Source organism: Aethina tumida, chromosome 1 (genome assembly GCF_024364675.1).
Source record: "Aethina tumida isolate Nest 87 chromosome 1, icAetTumi1.1, whole genome shotgun sequence".
Classification (NCBI taxonomy): domain Eukaryota; kingdom Metazoa; phylum Arthropoda; class Insecta; order Coleoptera; family Nitidulidae; genus Aethina; species Aethina tumida.
The window spans coordinates 71649631-71666596 of NC_065435.1; the positions used below are offsets into that span (position 1 = coordinate 71649631).

General features: G+C 30.2%; 2 protein-coding genes across 2 annotated transcripts; both read left to right on the forward strand.

Moving 5' to 3' along the window:
* Positions 1 to 347: 347 nt before the first annotated feature.
* LOC109598024 (uncharacterized) lies at positions 348 to 6923 on the forward strand. Its single transcript, XM_049970544.1, has 3 exons — positions 348 to 687; positions 5774 to 6182; positions 6235 to 6923. Exons 1-3 carry the CDS (start codon positions 348 to 350, stop codon positions 6902 to 6904), a joined length of 1419 nt encoding a protein of 472 aa, XP_049826501.1. The 3' UTR covers positions 6905 to 6923.
* Positions 6924 to 10383: 3460 nt separating this feature from the next.
* On the forward strand, positions 10384 to 14612 carry LOC109598048 (putative helicase mov-10-B.1). The gene is made up of 15 exons (XM_020013858.2): positions 10384 to 10423; positions 10996 to 11258; positions 11313 to 11451; positions 11513 to 11858; positions 11914 to 12017; positions 12076 to 12210; positions 12266 to 12577; positions 12632 to 12790; positions 12842 to 12992; positions 13043 to 13299; positions 13358 to 13572; positions 13631 to 13910; positions 13960 to 14083; positions 14140 to 14313; positions 14368 to 14612. The coding sequence occupies exons 2-15, from the start codon at positions 11003 to 11005 to the stop codon at positions 14515 to 14517; spliced, it is 2802 nt and encodes a 933-aa protein (XP_019869417.2). The 5' UTR covers positions 10384 to 10423; positions 10996 to 11002; the 3' UTR covers positions 14518 to 14612.
* Positions 14613 to 16966: the final 2354 nt, after the last annotated feature.

Consider the following 16966-nt stretch of genomic DNA (forward strand, 5'->3'; position numbering starts at 1 on the left):
ATAGTTAACATAATTAACCTATTAGTAAAAATGCTATGGCACTTCATATATTATATATATTGATAATCATTTAAGGAGGTGACTGCCAAATTAAGATGATCGTTAAAACAGTACCCGTTACACGTTAATTGCCAGCAAAAAAGCCACGAACCAAAAACAGCAAATCACCGGAAGAATCAGCTACCAACGCGTCCACCCACAACCGAACGGGGAAATGGTACCGGGTGTGAGTAACGCGATTCCCACTGAGCGCCACCACGTACATGTCGTACCGTTGGCGGGTACCATCGACACCATTGCCCATCGGTACTCTCAGACGGGCAGTCTGATACAGTTCGCGGTCTGTTATGGTAGTACCATCGGTTGCGTCGCGGTACTGGACAATAGTTGTGAGCCTGGTCACCGTTTGCAGTCTGTACGTGACGCTGGTCAATCTGACGATTGATGAGGGTGGCCGGAGTTACGGGAGTCCGGTGAAGAAGATCGTGGCGTACTCGCTGCTGAAGCAGATCGAGAGGGACAGTGAGGAGGTGGATTGCGGGGGACTGACAACGGAGGTGAAGGCGGAAAAGGGTGCTGGAACGGGATGGAGAAGGGTTGGGGGCAGTAGGGTTTTTGTTTATTCGGTGCACAAAGATACAAGGCTTGATCCGTTTCATTTTGTCAGGATAATTGGTATGGTAAAAGGTAACAATATTTCTCACTTTTTGATGTAATTCTAATCAACTTTTTTTTAAATTATCACACTTAAATATTGCTTATTCTTTAAAAAAAAAATTTTAAATAGTAAAAATTTTCATCTGAAGGAGGTAAAATTAATATATTTATTAACTTACTAGGTACTAGGTAAGTTTACTTACATTTTAAAATTGTTAAATCCATATATGTAATATTTTGCTCTTGATTCAGAATTTTTTAATGATGAACTTCATTTTATTGGAACGTTTATATTAGAAACTATTTAAATAAAACAATATATACAAATCTATAATACACATTTTCACAAAAATTAAATGCTTCATTTAAAATAAACGTATTTTATATTAAATAATAAAATTAAGCATATTGACCTTTCTATCTTAATGAGTAACACCGACAAAATACTAATAAGTATATTTATGTAAAAATAGGCAAGCGCATAATTACAAGAACAATAACCTGAAACTAGTTTTGAATACAAAATTTTAAGTACAATGTAAATACATTACATAACGTACAAAATTTATTTTTACCAAACTATTTTAAGAGTTCATTATTTTTACAAATTTTTTAACGAAATTCTTTTTTCATAATCTATCTGAAAAAATAGAAACTGATAAACAATTAAATTATAGATGGTATAGTTTTAATGGTATCAACATTTATAATAAGCCTATGTTTATTTATTAAAAAAAAAATAAATTCCATTAATACCTTTGCAATTACCAAACGTTTACTTAAACACATTTCCTCCTACACAGACCAACAGTCACACGGATATTTGCTTTAAACAATTTAACGGGTAAATCGTGTCCTAAATCGTGCTCGTAATTATCGGTTCGGATTGTTGGATTTTTTTCTAACTACATTAAATCGTGGCGTGAGGTTCTAAAATGTACTTTTGATTATTTATAATGATCGGCACAATAGATTTCCAGCCATTTCAGTTCGCGTGACGCTGTTAGATATTTTATTCAATAAAAAAAAATCATCAGATTTATGGACATTGTTGTAACACATTATCTGAAAGTATGGTCAGTACATTACAAGTTGGCGTTTGCACGTTTTATAATTCCGTACGCACTATATAAATTAATAAATTATCTATAAGTATATTTCCAACTGTAATTAAGATGTGGTAAATATTTATGGCCGGAGGACTTTTCGAAACAAGGATTTCCTCGTAGCGAAATGTGAAAAATCCGTCCCTGTTAACATCGCGTGTTCCCGTATGCAAATCGCTGTATATTAAACTTCACATATAAATTATCGGGCTTCTCACTTGTGTTACCTTAACCAGAAAAACGGTTCCAGCTTTATCTCTTTGTTTCGAGCCACATTCACATACCTGGATATTGTTACTGTAATTCCCATTAATGTGTTTATTGTGCTTGAATTTACAAGTCTTGTAACGTTCACACGTTTACTTATTTACAATTAGTTAAGAGACGCGTCCGTTTCTTCACTTAGAAAACCAATTATATTTTCTAATCCGATAAGGCTATTAGATTGAAATTGAAATGTAATAGTCTGTCCGTGGAGTAATTGAATTTCAACCACAACAGTAATGCGACTTAATTAAGTAATATAATTTATATTCGGATATTTATTATTGTTAATCTCATATCGACGAAGATTAATTATAATCAATGTTATTGAATTTAGCAACACGTCAATCACGCTTTCAGTTGGAATGAAGCGAGACCTTTGCACAATTATTTCAGGTGATTTTTGCAAAATGTTTCCTGCTTTTGTGTGTATTAACTTTTAGAATTTATGAGATTTTTTATAGCAAAGAAAAATTAAACTTCATAATGTTTTGTTATTAGAAATACTAAACTGTTATTAAAAACTAGTTTAATTTATAAATTAAAAACGTGATCATTGTCTATTTTATTATATCAAAAATATAATTTTTCATAGTAAATGCAGTCGAACTTCGATTACTCGAAGAAAATTGATTGGAAATAGCGTCTAGGATGAAAATTATGCGTAATTTTTACTTGATAACTCGAACTTTGATTACTCGAATATCTTGATAACTCGAACTAGCTATATGGCACAACATTCGATAACTCGAATTATCGATTGATTAGAATTATGCCGGAAACTCCTACAATTTATTTTATGGTGTTTACATGATTACGACATCCTAAGTTCTAAATGGAAGTACATTTTACTAAGGGTTTTTCCAATTAAATATCTTAAAGGCAATCCCTACAAGGGTAATGAATATATTTCGCTACTTGTCTTTGTGTGAGAAAACCTATGTATGGAAATGTTGACAAAACTGTTCTGTACTGGTTTTATCGTAGTTTTTTTAAAAAAAATGTAAATAAAAATACTTTCGTCAAACACCAATAACTGACTTTTTTCATTAAAATAAAAATTTTACATAATAATAATAATATTGGTTGCATTGGGTATTGCATATGATAAATACATATTTATAACTTTGTAAGTATGTGTTTTATTTGAAGTCGAATTTTTTGGTAGCAAATCATGGTTCGGGTTATCGCAGTTCGACTGTAATTTTAAGCACAATTTGAGATTACATCGTATTTCTTTTTGTATACACTTTTAATTTACAATGTTGCATCTGATTCATTAGACAAGCATTACATTGAAATGATGATTGCAACTATAGCGAAATGTTATATATTATTCTAAAATTTTTTCAATACCGTTGATATAATGTAATCAAGTAATTACATTGTTTTCAAACTAAAATTCATAAATATTATTGCACTTTGAACCTATTTACTATCTGTACTTGTTTCCGAGATATTTAATCATTTCAAAATTTTCAGTATATGGAATAACTAACTAAAATATCTGTTTTAGCAATAATTGTAATATTGAAAAGTTCATTTTTAATATGCACATTAATAAAAGAGAATCCTGTCAGGAACCATATAAGATATCCCAAAATGTTGAACAAGGAATTTGATATTTCTATTTATTTTTTCTACTTTAAAGGACATTTAACACGGAATATTACTTTCCAACTAAAATAAATATTTATCGAGATGTAAAACTAATATCTATCTTATATCAAATGGGAATATTTCAAATCATTACGGTTAGAATTTTATTCTTTACATTTCATAATGTATGAAGTAGCACATTCTATATCCAAAATGAATATTTACTGACATATTACCAATAATGATAAAAAACTTCACACATCTTCACAAATCACAAGCGTGCTTCAAATCCTTTAAAATTCCAATTTGCTAATTAGCGTTTTTCCATATTTTTTGTAATATCATTTCAATAGAGAATAATTAAATTAAAATTGAATTAAATATCTCAAAAACAAATGAATATAACCTAAGAAATATGTTTAGTTTATAGCCAGACATCATTTTCGAAATCAACTTGCTATTAATTTTCTTGTAATATATGAATAATATTTTAGGTATTGTAAAGTATTTTACATTAAACAGATTGAACAAACAATATTTTTACAAAAAAGTAAGATACATTGAGAAATGCTGCAATTTCGCAGTTCTCACAATAATTATTAAAATATAATTCCTAAAGTTAAAATATCCACTCATAATTTTTTCTTAAAAAAATAGTATAAGTAGTTACTTAATAATTTCGTATTTGACTACTTACATCTCGGTTATTACTATGTTACAATCAAATTTTAAGTCACACAAATAATTTTTAATTACAATTTAGGTTTTACGTAATAATTTTAAATATAATTAATAATCACATAAATAACATTTGCGTCTAGTAAACGAAAATGTATTTACATAATGACATAGTAAATTTATAATGGCAAACATTTAATCAAATTTATTGCATTTATTACTTGAATCATTAATCGACAACGATAAAATCAATAAAAACACTAAAAATAAGGTTGGATGTAGTTTAATATAAGGTGATAATGAAATATGCGGGATTTAATGACGCATAAATGAGTACCGTTAAAATTAACAAAATAATAAAATCAATACGTAGGAGTTTTAATCAATTACTTATGTACACATCAACGGTTAACCATTATTTTACAGTTTCCACAACTGAACATTAATTATCTAAGAATTATGTCAAAGAACGCATCTCTCCTGACGCAAGTTGTTGAATAATTAAACTAAAGAGCTAGTCATATTAATCGATTTTATCTTCGATACGAGAGTTAAAAATTTTGGCCACAGTGTGAGAAACAGTAACCGTTTCCGTCTCCGTAATTTATTACCATTCCCATAGAATTAATTTATAATCTTTCCCAATCATAAAATACAAATATCAACTAATCAACATTTGTTAATTGCTCGGTCCATCGACCACGAACTACGATTATCTGGCCATCATATATTTTATTGCATTCAAACATTTCGGAGAAGATAAATCATAAGACGAAGTCTTTTATTAATTTATAAACAACGCATTCTAACATATGTTATTTGTGATTGATTTTTGATTTAATCAGATGTGCCAACACCTCGTCCAAATTTTTCGTGTGTGTGGTACGTAGGCGAGTCGTGTTTATAAAAATTTAAATGGGTTTGATTTTATCTACATGAAATCATTTAAATATGAATGCGTGGTTTTAGGAACTGTTATGTATTGGGTTTAGATTGATTGGTTATAGACAAAGTCGAGTGTAGGTATTATTTTTATGGACTGTAAGGTGATTGTTTATATGTCTATTGTTTAAAATTACCACTTATCACTTATCAATTATCACTTATTAGTTTATCTACCTTAGTAAATATGTTATGGGTGAAATACTAATTTATTAATTTTACAGTTAAAGTGTAATTTTAATGGATTAAAGACTATCAATTGTACATACACGTTTTTATGTATTACGCAGTTTCATCTTGGCGGATGTAATTTTTTTCATATCCGAATGCATTATTTTATTAAGTTTAAGTAACTGTACGAGTCACCCGTTTTTCATTATAATTAATATTACCTTGTTACCAAGTTCCGCTTGATGTTGTCGCCTGCTTTGGGCAAAAACAGTAGAACTACTTTCACAAGATAAATCCATAAACTTATCATTAAGAACATATTTTAATTTATAATGCAGATCAAAGTTTTGTTTTAGGTTCTCTGAACACATCATTGTTCTGTCAATTAAATTCAGAGGATACTCTAACCTACGTAACAAAAGCAACAACCACCGACATCTGGTCCGACGAATGGGATAAAGATTCAAAACACGTGTATTTCAACCCTATCCTCGTGTCCTGCCGGATTCCGTTCGGTTTGCAACCGAAATCCTTGCGGCTATCTACTAATCCATGCGAAGTCGACGCTTACACGCACGTCTTCGATTTAAACGAGCCCCAAGGGATTAGGCGACAGTTCACTGTCTGTGTCAAACCGCTGAATTTCAACGCAGATGTTGCCAAGAAGCTGGTGCAATGGATGGAGATGCTTAAAATTTTGGGTGCTGACAAGATCGATTTGTATATTGGAACGGTCACCGATAAAGTCAGGAAAATTTTAAGACGGTAAGCAATCATCAGTACTTCCTACAAGTTCTAATAGAGTTGGTTATTGCAGGTACGTAAACTCGTCACCCCAGGAAACGGTGACGAGGCAGTTCGGTGAAATCACGCAAGAACAAATCAACTCTCCACCCACCGACGAGGCGGAAGAATTTGAGAGGCGAATATGGCAGAAACGGCGTTACGAATTAATCGTTTACAACGATTGCCTGTATCGTAACCTGCGTTCGCGGTTCGTGGTGCCGCTGGACGTTGACGAGATAATCGTGCCGTTGAAGGCGCGAACCTGGCATCAGGTTTTGGATATGGCGTTCGCGACGCACGAAGGACTGGAACGCGGTTTCGCATCCTTTTGCGTCGCGAACGCTTATTACTTTCGGGAAACGAACGAACGGGACGTGGTGTATTTCGCGGACGTGAACAGAAGCGAAGTCAGCCGGTACGGCGAGTCCTGCAAAAGTTTCGTGGCTACTGAGAAGACGCTTACGGTTTTTAACCATTATGCGTTGGAAGCTCTCAAACCTGGTGTCAGTAGGGCGTATTTTTTGCCCAGCGATTTGGTTCAAATGAATCATTATAAAGTCAATTGTTCGACTGTGATATTACCTGAGTGTACGAAATATTATTCTAGTCCTAGAGTTAAAGACATGTCGATTTTTAAGTACAAGCACGAATTTTACAAAAAATATAAGCAAATTATAAAGCATATAGGGAATATTTTGTAATTAAAAGAATATATTGTCTGAATAATTTTCTTGTTTCATTTTATTTAAGAAAATATTAAACAATATTTTTAACTTCATAATACTTTTCCTTATTTATGATAATAATATTAGAGAAAACTTAAATTAACATGACAAAAATAATATTCATATGTAGAAATATCTGAACTACACTGTTTCAAGAAATTAATGCACTATACCAATAATATTTGATTATTATTAAGATTATTATTAAAGGAGGAAAATAAACATATTTATTTATAATTGTTACAAAAATTTTTTAAAAAATATTGTTTTAATTAAACGAATTAAAAATTAACAAAATTTGTTAAAAAGTACCTCCACCTCTAATACGAATGACAGCCTCACATCTTCTATTCATACTCAAATTCTGGGTTCGAATTTCAATTTGTAGACGACGCTCCACATCCTGTGTGGATGGTCCCTTAAACGTCTCCCAAGAATGTCTCAGTTCTATTGGATTAAAGTGTGGACTGAGAGTTGATCAGACTATAGCATTAATCCCAACGTCAGCAAGATAATTTCGGGCAACATGGGCTGTATGTGGTCGTGCATTATCCGACATTAGTAAAAAATTTGGACCTATAAAAGGGCGTATGGCACGACATGTTCTTCTAGAATGTTCAAAATGTAACGCCCAGCATCAAGGTTCCCATTATTTATTAACCCTAAGTCGGTATGTGCTGTTAAAGAAATGCTTCCTCAAACCATCATGGAACCTCCACCAAATAAGGTGATATCTACGAAGTTACACTGAGCATATTTTTCATTTGGCCGTCGAAACACACGAACGCTTCTATCATATGTGTTCAGACGAAATCTACATTCATCTGTAAACAGAACTTGTTCCCAACCCGCTTCTACTCAATTGACGTTCTCTCTGTAGCAAAATTTAGCCGGGCTCTACGATGACCCACGGTTAAGGTCGGGCCTCGAGTACAAACACAGGGTTGCAAATTATATTCCCTAAGTCTTTGTCGAATAGTTTCAATACTTATTCGAACCTCTTCAATGTTTTCTAACTGAGAGTAGTCATAAATCGTTGTCTCAAAGTTAAAAGTCTCAAAAAACGTTGTAAGATACGGGAAATGGATGTATGGGATACTCCAAACCTTTTGGCTATTCTGCGATAACTCAAACTTTCTACTAAAACAATCGCTAGGACACACTCATCGCAAGTTCAATTTCTAGATTGCTGCTGTATATTGACAATTTACCAGAATCGGTATATTTCAAGTAACAAAAAAACTAAACAGCTTGTAAAAACGTTTACACATTTTTTAAAAGTATTGTTTCAAAGTTAATACAAACAATATACAATAATGATATAGATTTGTTGTAACAGTATATAACAATCGATAATCATTTGATCCGACTGAATTTTGAAAGAAACAAATCTGCAAATTTGCTTCATAGTGGGAATCTTTTACTGTGTCTGTCATCCTCTTTTAAAATTCAATAAGATCAGAGGGTTTCCAATCGATATAGTAGATGAAGTAGAACATCTTACTTAACATTTTAAAGCTTCATATGATCTTTTTTGTCACGAAGAAGCAAAACGAAACCAACCGATACTTCACATGCAACGTATTGCTTCAATAACCCCACACAGAACGGTTTTTTCACCGTTTGATCATTGGAGACGAAAAATGGACGATATGATAACCAAAAACGTAAAAGGCAGTGCCTCGTTTCAAAATGAATCACCATGAAGTACTCCGACGTCGAGTTTGCATCCCAAAAAGATTTCTGTGTGGTTTGTGGAATTGTTCACTTTGAAGTGCTGAAATCTGGATAAACTGTTAATGAATAAAAACCTTTATTGTGAACAATTGGATCGAGTGCAACAAAAATTAATGAATTGGAATGGGAGGTACTGGTTCATCCACTATACTCATCCTTGGATTTCCATTTATTCTGATTCCTACATTTTCTTAGTGGTAAAAAAAATTGAAAATTTGGATGTCATGCGATGTCGAGATATTTCACTCATAAACCAATTGATTTTTATCGATTTGGGATTGAAAATTTGCACACCAGATGGTAAAAGATTAAAAATAAAGACTTAAAAATTTATTCGTTTTTGTTTAAGTTGAAAGCGACATTACATTATTTATTCAAATAAATCGTGAATCACAAATCTAAATGACTTTTTTTAATATTTAATATAATACATGTTAACATGTGTTATCAATATATCATATTAATAACACTGTTCAACGATTGTTTTCAAGTTTTTAATTTATTAATTTATATACTGTTTTTGTTAATATAATAGACTTAGCATTATCTAATTTTTTATTATTGCCAACAAAATTTATATTAAAACTAGTGAAGAAACTAATAGAATACAACAGTCATTCGAATAGTATTCGGAGAATCAGATGATTTTCAGAATCGAATATTTTGCTTTCCAATTAAATAAGCAATGTATTCGAATTTCGTATATCTAAAGTAATCAAAAAAATTTTATCAAACCAATTGACCCAATTTTGTTCGTTAGAATAATACACTCTCCTAATTTAATTGAAGTTATTTTGTTATTTTTAATTTCATATATTAATTTCAAATGTTGAATGATGATATTATGAAAGTTTTAATAACAGTTTGGATAATAAATAGAATTAAACTTCGCAACAGATCCTATTAATTTATGAATTTGGATCAAAGTAAAATAATCAATTTATGGTATCGGTGCACAATTAACATCTCGAGAGTTCAATCGAAAATGAAACAAATATGTTAACTCGTTCCGAAGGGTGATTTATAAATTCACTCTAGTCCACTATATTCCGAATATCATAAGTACGGTACGACACCAATATTATAAACAATTGAGTAGTATATAAAAGAAGAGCAAGTAAAGGTTACATCGGTTCGTGTCCGTCGTAATACTTACTTACTACTAAATATTTTACCCCGGACAACTCTAATTACAACACTTTACGTTAACAAATATTAGCGATGATTATATAATATATGTTAGCTTACGTCATCATCTTCACCGATGGACCGATGTGACGGGCTTACATCTATTTAGACTATTTTGTTTTGTAAACAAATCTGAAGGATTTGTATATATTTGATAATAGGGGCAGTTTTTAAGAAAGAACCAGACAGTTAAGCTTTAGATGTCGAGGGTTAATGTATGTTTGTCGTAATAAAGCGTATTATTGTGAATGTGTTTTAATCGAACTAAAACGACAGTTTAACAGTCGCTAATCTATCATATATAATTTTTTGTTTTTCCTAAATTCCGAAAATTTATTAAAAAATTCTGAAAGATAAAATAACAAAATAATTGAAGGTTTCTCAGAATCAATACGAAACATAGTCAATTAGGAAATTTTTATAACCAGTTTACATACACCGGTGATTCACCGGCTTATCTAAATGTCGACAGTTGTGATTCCCAACATTAGATAGATAGCGTTGTAGTAGTGAAAGCAACTCAGTACAAAGTGAAGCGGTGTTGTAGTGGTTTATAATTTGCGTATCATTGTAAGTAGACCATTATCTAAAAATATCTTCGATTGCTTTTTAAATAACATTGTTACATGTTCGTACCAATCGCTCATCCTCTTAGATTTTTATTTTATTATATTTTAAAATAATATCTCGTTTTAATAATTAGTTTAAACATAGTAACAAGATTGTGCATTTATGCAACTACCTTTACTATGTATTAATATACTATTTTCTATGATTCACGGTTATCTTTTTTCAAGGATGCGTGCATCCGTTCAAAGTAATTTTAATTATTTCGGATATTTTATTTGGCATTTGAAATTGAATGAATATATAAAAAAATTATATATACTTAGATTGTAATATATAGGTAATTAATTAAATTATTTGTGTTTAGCACCAATTTTTTATTATTAGGTTACTTCAATACCTAATTAAAAATATGTTATTGTTAAACTTGAAATTCAAATATGTATGTTAATATTTTATTTTAATTATGATAAATATCATGAGTGATTTATTTATTTAAGGAAATTGATGCCCATATCGTTTCAAAGCAACGCATTTCATTTCAACACTAACTAAATAGTGATATATGTTTACAGTTTTTGGATGAAGATGGACACGTCACATTTAGTGAACTATTTGAATTACGTGTTCACAAAGGCTGTGTTACCCCGGTACAGAATTGAAAAAGCCGAAGCTTTGCAATATTATAATAGCTGGTTAGGCCAAACATCGACCAATGCAAAAGATTTTGATAAATTTTTGTTACAAATGTGCTATCGAAGATATGTATGGAGGTATAATAAGAAATATATTATTTTTACTAGACAAATATTGGCTGATTTTGACTATGCAAATCCAGGTATTTCATAAAATCTAAAAACCAATAATCAATATTAAATTAATGTATTTTTAGGTATATGGAATGCTGCACACTTGATTACAAGATATGTATCAAAAAACTATTGTGGTATATGCAATAAAAAATTGAACATTCAAGATTATGAGAGGCATATTTCCGATGTCAGCCATCGCTTGCGGTTAAAGTATTTATCGTAAGTTACTCACTTACTTAAAAGCTTATTAAATATTTTTATAACAAAATTATATTTGTAGGGGTGACATTCAAGATTCTCCAAAATTCTTAATGACTGAAGCTAAAAGACCAGGTATACCATTTGAGTCGTTTAAGTGTACGGTCAACAAGCCTTTTCAAGTTAAGTTGCGGTTAAACATTCAGAGTAATTCTCCTTGCAAAGTTCTGGCCATTTTTTCTTTAAATCCTTATAAAAAAGTTGTTAAATTAAGAGTTGAAAGTAAACTGCCGTTGGTTCTGGGAAACAAGGATTTCATTGATATGACTCTTTTGGGTAGCTTAATCGAAAGTGGGAAGGTAACATATGGTTTTGTTATTAATGTGACGGGAGACAATGGAACATGCGAACATGTTTATAAGTCAGTGGTGAGTAACTTAAGATTTAATAAGTAAACTTTTAATTAATGTAATCGATTTTTAGAACATAAATTGTGAAAGATCTAAGTATGATCAATATGAAAAACCAAAAAAGGAAAAAGTAGATGATGATGGAAATATTATTATAAGAGGTATTCCACTACCAGAGTAAGTTTTAAAATAAACATGACGTGACAAATTTATTATTATATTACGTATATTTTAGAACTAACAGCCCGTTTGTAATTGTAAATAAACTTGATTTATATAAACTTCCAAAGAACAGTGAAACAATCTTAAACGCTCTTTTAGAGAAATCTAAATTTACATATCAAAAAAGTAAACAAAGCCATCCACAGTAGTAAGTAAAACAGTATTCAAGTCTATCAGAAACGCATAATGTTGTTTGATTTCAGTCCGATTTCGTTTGTTGATGAATCTTATTTGGAACTGGAAAATTACGAGAAGTTTTTACATTTTTTGTTATACACAGAGGAAAATCAAATGAGAAAAGATATTCAAATTTTCAACACTAGAGGTACATTGGAAAACTTTAATTATAAGCCAGAGTTCTACAGACTCCAGGTGCCGGGATTAGCAGAAGCAAGACCATCTTTAGTCAGAGGCGATTCCGTGTATGTTCGAGAAAGCGAAACCAGTAGAGTAAAGTATCAGGGAATAGTTCATAAGGTAGAACAAGCATCTGTTATTCTTGGGTTTGATCCTAGGTAGTCATATGATTTATAAGTTATATCGTATATTGTAATTAATTTATTTTGTAGTATTCGTCCTGCAGCTATAAAGGGCCTACAATTCTTCATTGAATTTGGTTTTTCCAGATTGCCAATTAAAGTGCAGCATCGTGCTGTGGATCTTGTTCAAAAACACAATGTTAAAAATTATTTTTTCCCTCAAAAAAGAACGGATACAGTAACAAATATGTAAGTCCTTTTATTCCTTAGAAGAAACTGAGAATTATCAATATTTTCCAGACAACCAAATTTCTTCAATACTCGTTTAAACGAGAAACAAAGAGTCGCGGTGACAAACATACTAAACAATTCGAATAATTCTGCACCATACATCATATTTGGACCTCCAGGCACTGGTAAAACTTCTACTTTGGTTGAAGTCATTAAACAGGTATTTAATTCAACAAAAATAATATTTTTTTATTTAATAGTCGATTTTAGATACATCGTATTGAGAAAGATTCTAACATTTTGGTATGTGGACCGTCCAACTCTGCGGTGGATGAGATAGCTTCCAGATTAATGGATCTACCAAATTCACAAATGATGAGATTTGTTGCATTTTCGTACGTAAAATCAGCGTCTGGATCTAAAATAGATGGAATAATCAACTGCAAAGATGGGGCATATTATACTCCTTCTATTGAAGATATGATGAAGAAAAGAATTTTGTTTACTACTGCCATTAACGCTTCCAAGTAAAAAACTGAACAAAATAAATGGAATGGTAAAAATTTATATGCGAGTTATTTTCAGATTGTACAGTGGTGCAATAAAATCTGATCATTTTAAGTATGTTGTGGTAGATGAGGCTGGATACTTAAATGAAAGTGAAACACTAACTACATTGGCTGGACTGTTAACTAATGATGAAAATAAAGGCCAAGTCAGAGGCAAATTCATATTAGCTGGAGATCCAAGACAATTGGGGCCAAGAGTTCACAGTAGTTTTGCAAATAAATGTGGTTTTGGTAAGTGATCAAGTGTAATATTGAAATAAATATTGCCATAGAATAAATTTAATTTCAGGCACATCAATGCTTGAAAGATTGACTGGATTCTGCGAAATTTATCACCCATCTGATAATGGTTATGATGAAAGGTACATCACTTTGTTGGAAGAAAACTATAGATCTAACAACGCCATTTTATCAATTTCCAATGAGCTATTTTATAATAGTAAACTAAAAGCCGTGGAAGACAACTTCGCAAATATGTTTCTTAAATGGGAACACTTACCAAAAGCAGGATTTCCAGCTATTTTTCACAACATTCAAGGACAAGAGGCACGAGACAAAGACTCGCCCAGGTAAATTTGTTTTATTAGTGTATGTGAATTTATTAACGACGTTTTTCAGCTTTTATAATTCAAAGGAAGTTGACCAACTTCTGAAATACTTGGACCTGCTTCTAAATGCCAAGGTGTCAGGAAAGCAAATTACGCAAGACGATATAGGGATTATTACTCCTTATAGGAAACAAGTTAATAATTATTATAGTTGTAATATCTAAATTTATTAATATAAATAATATTTTAGGTCGAGAAAATTAGAAATAAAACTAAAGAAAAGTGGCCCAAACTAGAAGTAGGCAGTGTTGATAATTTCCAAGGAAAGGAAAGGTTAATAATCATTATTACGACAGTTAGATCCAGCACTGAATTTGACGAGTTCGACAGAAAGTTTAATTTAGGATTTATAAGAAATCCAAAGGTTGGTAATGGTTATAAATTAAAATATTTGTGAACTAATATTTGGGAATTTTAGAGATTCAATGTAGCCATAACCAGAGCCAAAGCACTTTTAATAGTCATTGGAAATGGAAATATTCTACAAACAGATATTTGTTGGAAAAAGTATATTCAATATTGTGAACATAATAAATCTGTTGTGGGACCAAAAGTAATATATAGCTAAGAATAAACAATAACTGATTAACATTCTATATTGTAATAACAAATAAATATTTTCTGTATAAAATAAACTATTTTAAATAAATTTGGTATGGCAAATACATTCGTATAGCTTCAAAAATTAGAAACGGACCCCACTAATAATATTTTTATATATTAGCTTAATTCATGTGAAGTGAATTTAAAAATCATATTAATTTGTGCAATTCACCTAGATAACGGTGAATTTCTTTTTATCATTTTACTTATTGCTCTGTCTAGAATATGATAAATGGCAAGACCGATCGAGACGAATAAAATTTTTTAACTATTTTCAATGACTTTATATTTTAAAATGCCAACATTTCGATAATAAAATTTCCCGATTGTGTCAAAATTACGAACAAACTGAAATATTCAGTTAATTTTCATTAATCCTAATTTACAATTGATGAGAATTAGTTGAAACATAGAACAATTAGAATTTCTAAAACCATTATACCAAATTATTTAATTTGGATTCCAATAAAACAATTAAGATTAATTTTCTCTCAAACATTTTATACAATTCAAATAGATGAAGCATGCAGAAATATGCCAGTAAATTTAAATATTCCGTTTTTCTTTCTTTTCATCTCAATATTTTATTTCTCATCTCATCTTACGACTTGTAAAATTTATTAAACTAATTATAAAAATGTAAAATTTGTTATCGATTTACCTACTATTTCCTTAGTGACTTGACCAAATGAAAAAATAATAATTTTTGTGTTCAGCGTATTCGAAATACCTTATGAAAATGTGAAATTTGTAAACCAATATCTGAGTTCCAAAAGAACACTCAAAATGGATAAGTGCTGTAGTTTTGCAGAGTTACAAAGATGACAATGCTGGTTAAGCAATGATTTTAATGCTCATTCTGTTTAAAATTAATTTATCATGTCAGTTTCACATTAAATACAAGGAATACTGTTGGTGGTATAAGGTAGGGACTATCATAGACATATAACATAAAAAAGTGAAAACTTGATTTTACGTATCCAGGGTGTTCTTTTAACTTGAAATTTGGAAATAACCCAATAAGCACGAAAAAAATATTCATAACTGAAATTTAATCATTTCGCGGAAGAAATATGTTACTGCAAAAATCAATTCCCTTCCCCTTCGTTATAGGTTCGGCTTGGACAATTTTTATTTGTAAATTAGGATATTTGATATTTTATTTCATAAATTCAAAGATCACTAAAAATGAAAATTTGAACAAGTCGAGTTCAAAAATGGGCATGTAATTGATTATGGGACCATGATATGATGATATTAAAGATTATTCTTCAATTTTCATAATTATAAAAGTTAGACAACCAGGTTAGAAAAGGAAATACTAGCGAGATGTAGATTAATTAATTAATATATATTTATACCGCCATAGTAGGTATCAAGTAAATTAAACATTAGGTATAATTAACATGTTTACTTACCTTATACACTTTTCTTGAAGGTTAATAATTTTTAAAATACTTAGCTGATGATTCAAGCTGCAATAATTTGATAATAAGTTGTATACTGTTTCACTAAATATACATGTTCACTAATGACCGACTTACATGCTTATCAACATATCCGATTTTCTCATCTTCATTGACAAAAGCTTTCTAACAATTTTAATGTAGATACGTTTACAAGCATTGGTGTTCCGTTTTCAAAATTCCCGTTTCTGAACATGATGACGTTTAACAGTCGATTTATGAACACTTATTTAATACGTTTTAAGTTTTAATTGTAATAATTGACATCACAAATTTAATAAGTTATTTTATAATATAACTAGTTTTAGTAATAATCTATATTATTTATTTTAGTAACTCTATTTAACAAGAATTTGTAAACAGATGATAATAATAATGAAGTTAAACTCATTCAAGTGTACATAATAATATTTAATCATTGTAGAAAATAGGATTAATGGATTAGGAGGAAATAAATTTAAAAACAACAAACAAATAACATCAACAATCTATGATATACATATGACGAAGAAAATTAATAAGTCACAAACATTTAGATTAAAATATTATTTTTATATTCATTTTATGTTTTATCTTTCGTAATAAAATTAATTAATTACTTTTTTAAGTTATTTATTCTAATTTAAAAACAATATGGTCTATGTGTATTAAATTGTTCCTTATTATTTAAAATCAAAATAAATAATATTAAAAAGATAATGTAATGCATCAACTGTATACACGTGCAATGAAAACTCGCATAATACGAGATACAGTTTGTAGTCTTACTGAATATACACTGGTGACATTCATCGAACTTTAAATATAATAATGACTTCTGAAAACAACACAACAAACGATATATACAAAAAATATTTTAAGATTTATATATATTTTAGGGAAAAATACTAAGTGTTAAATAAATTATATTAAAATGTCATTAAACAACCACGAATGAAATATTTTTTG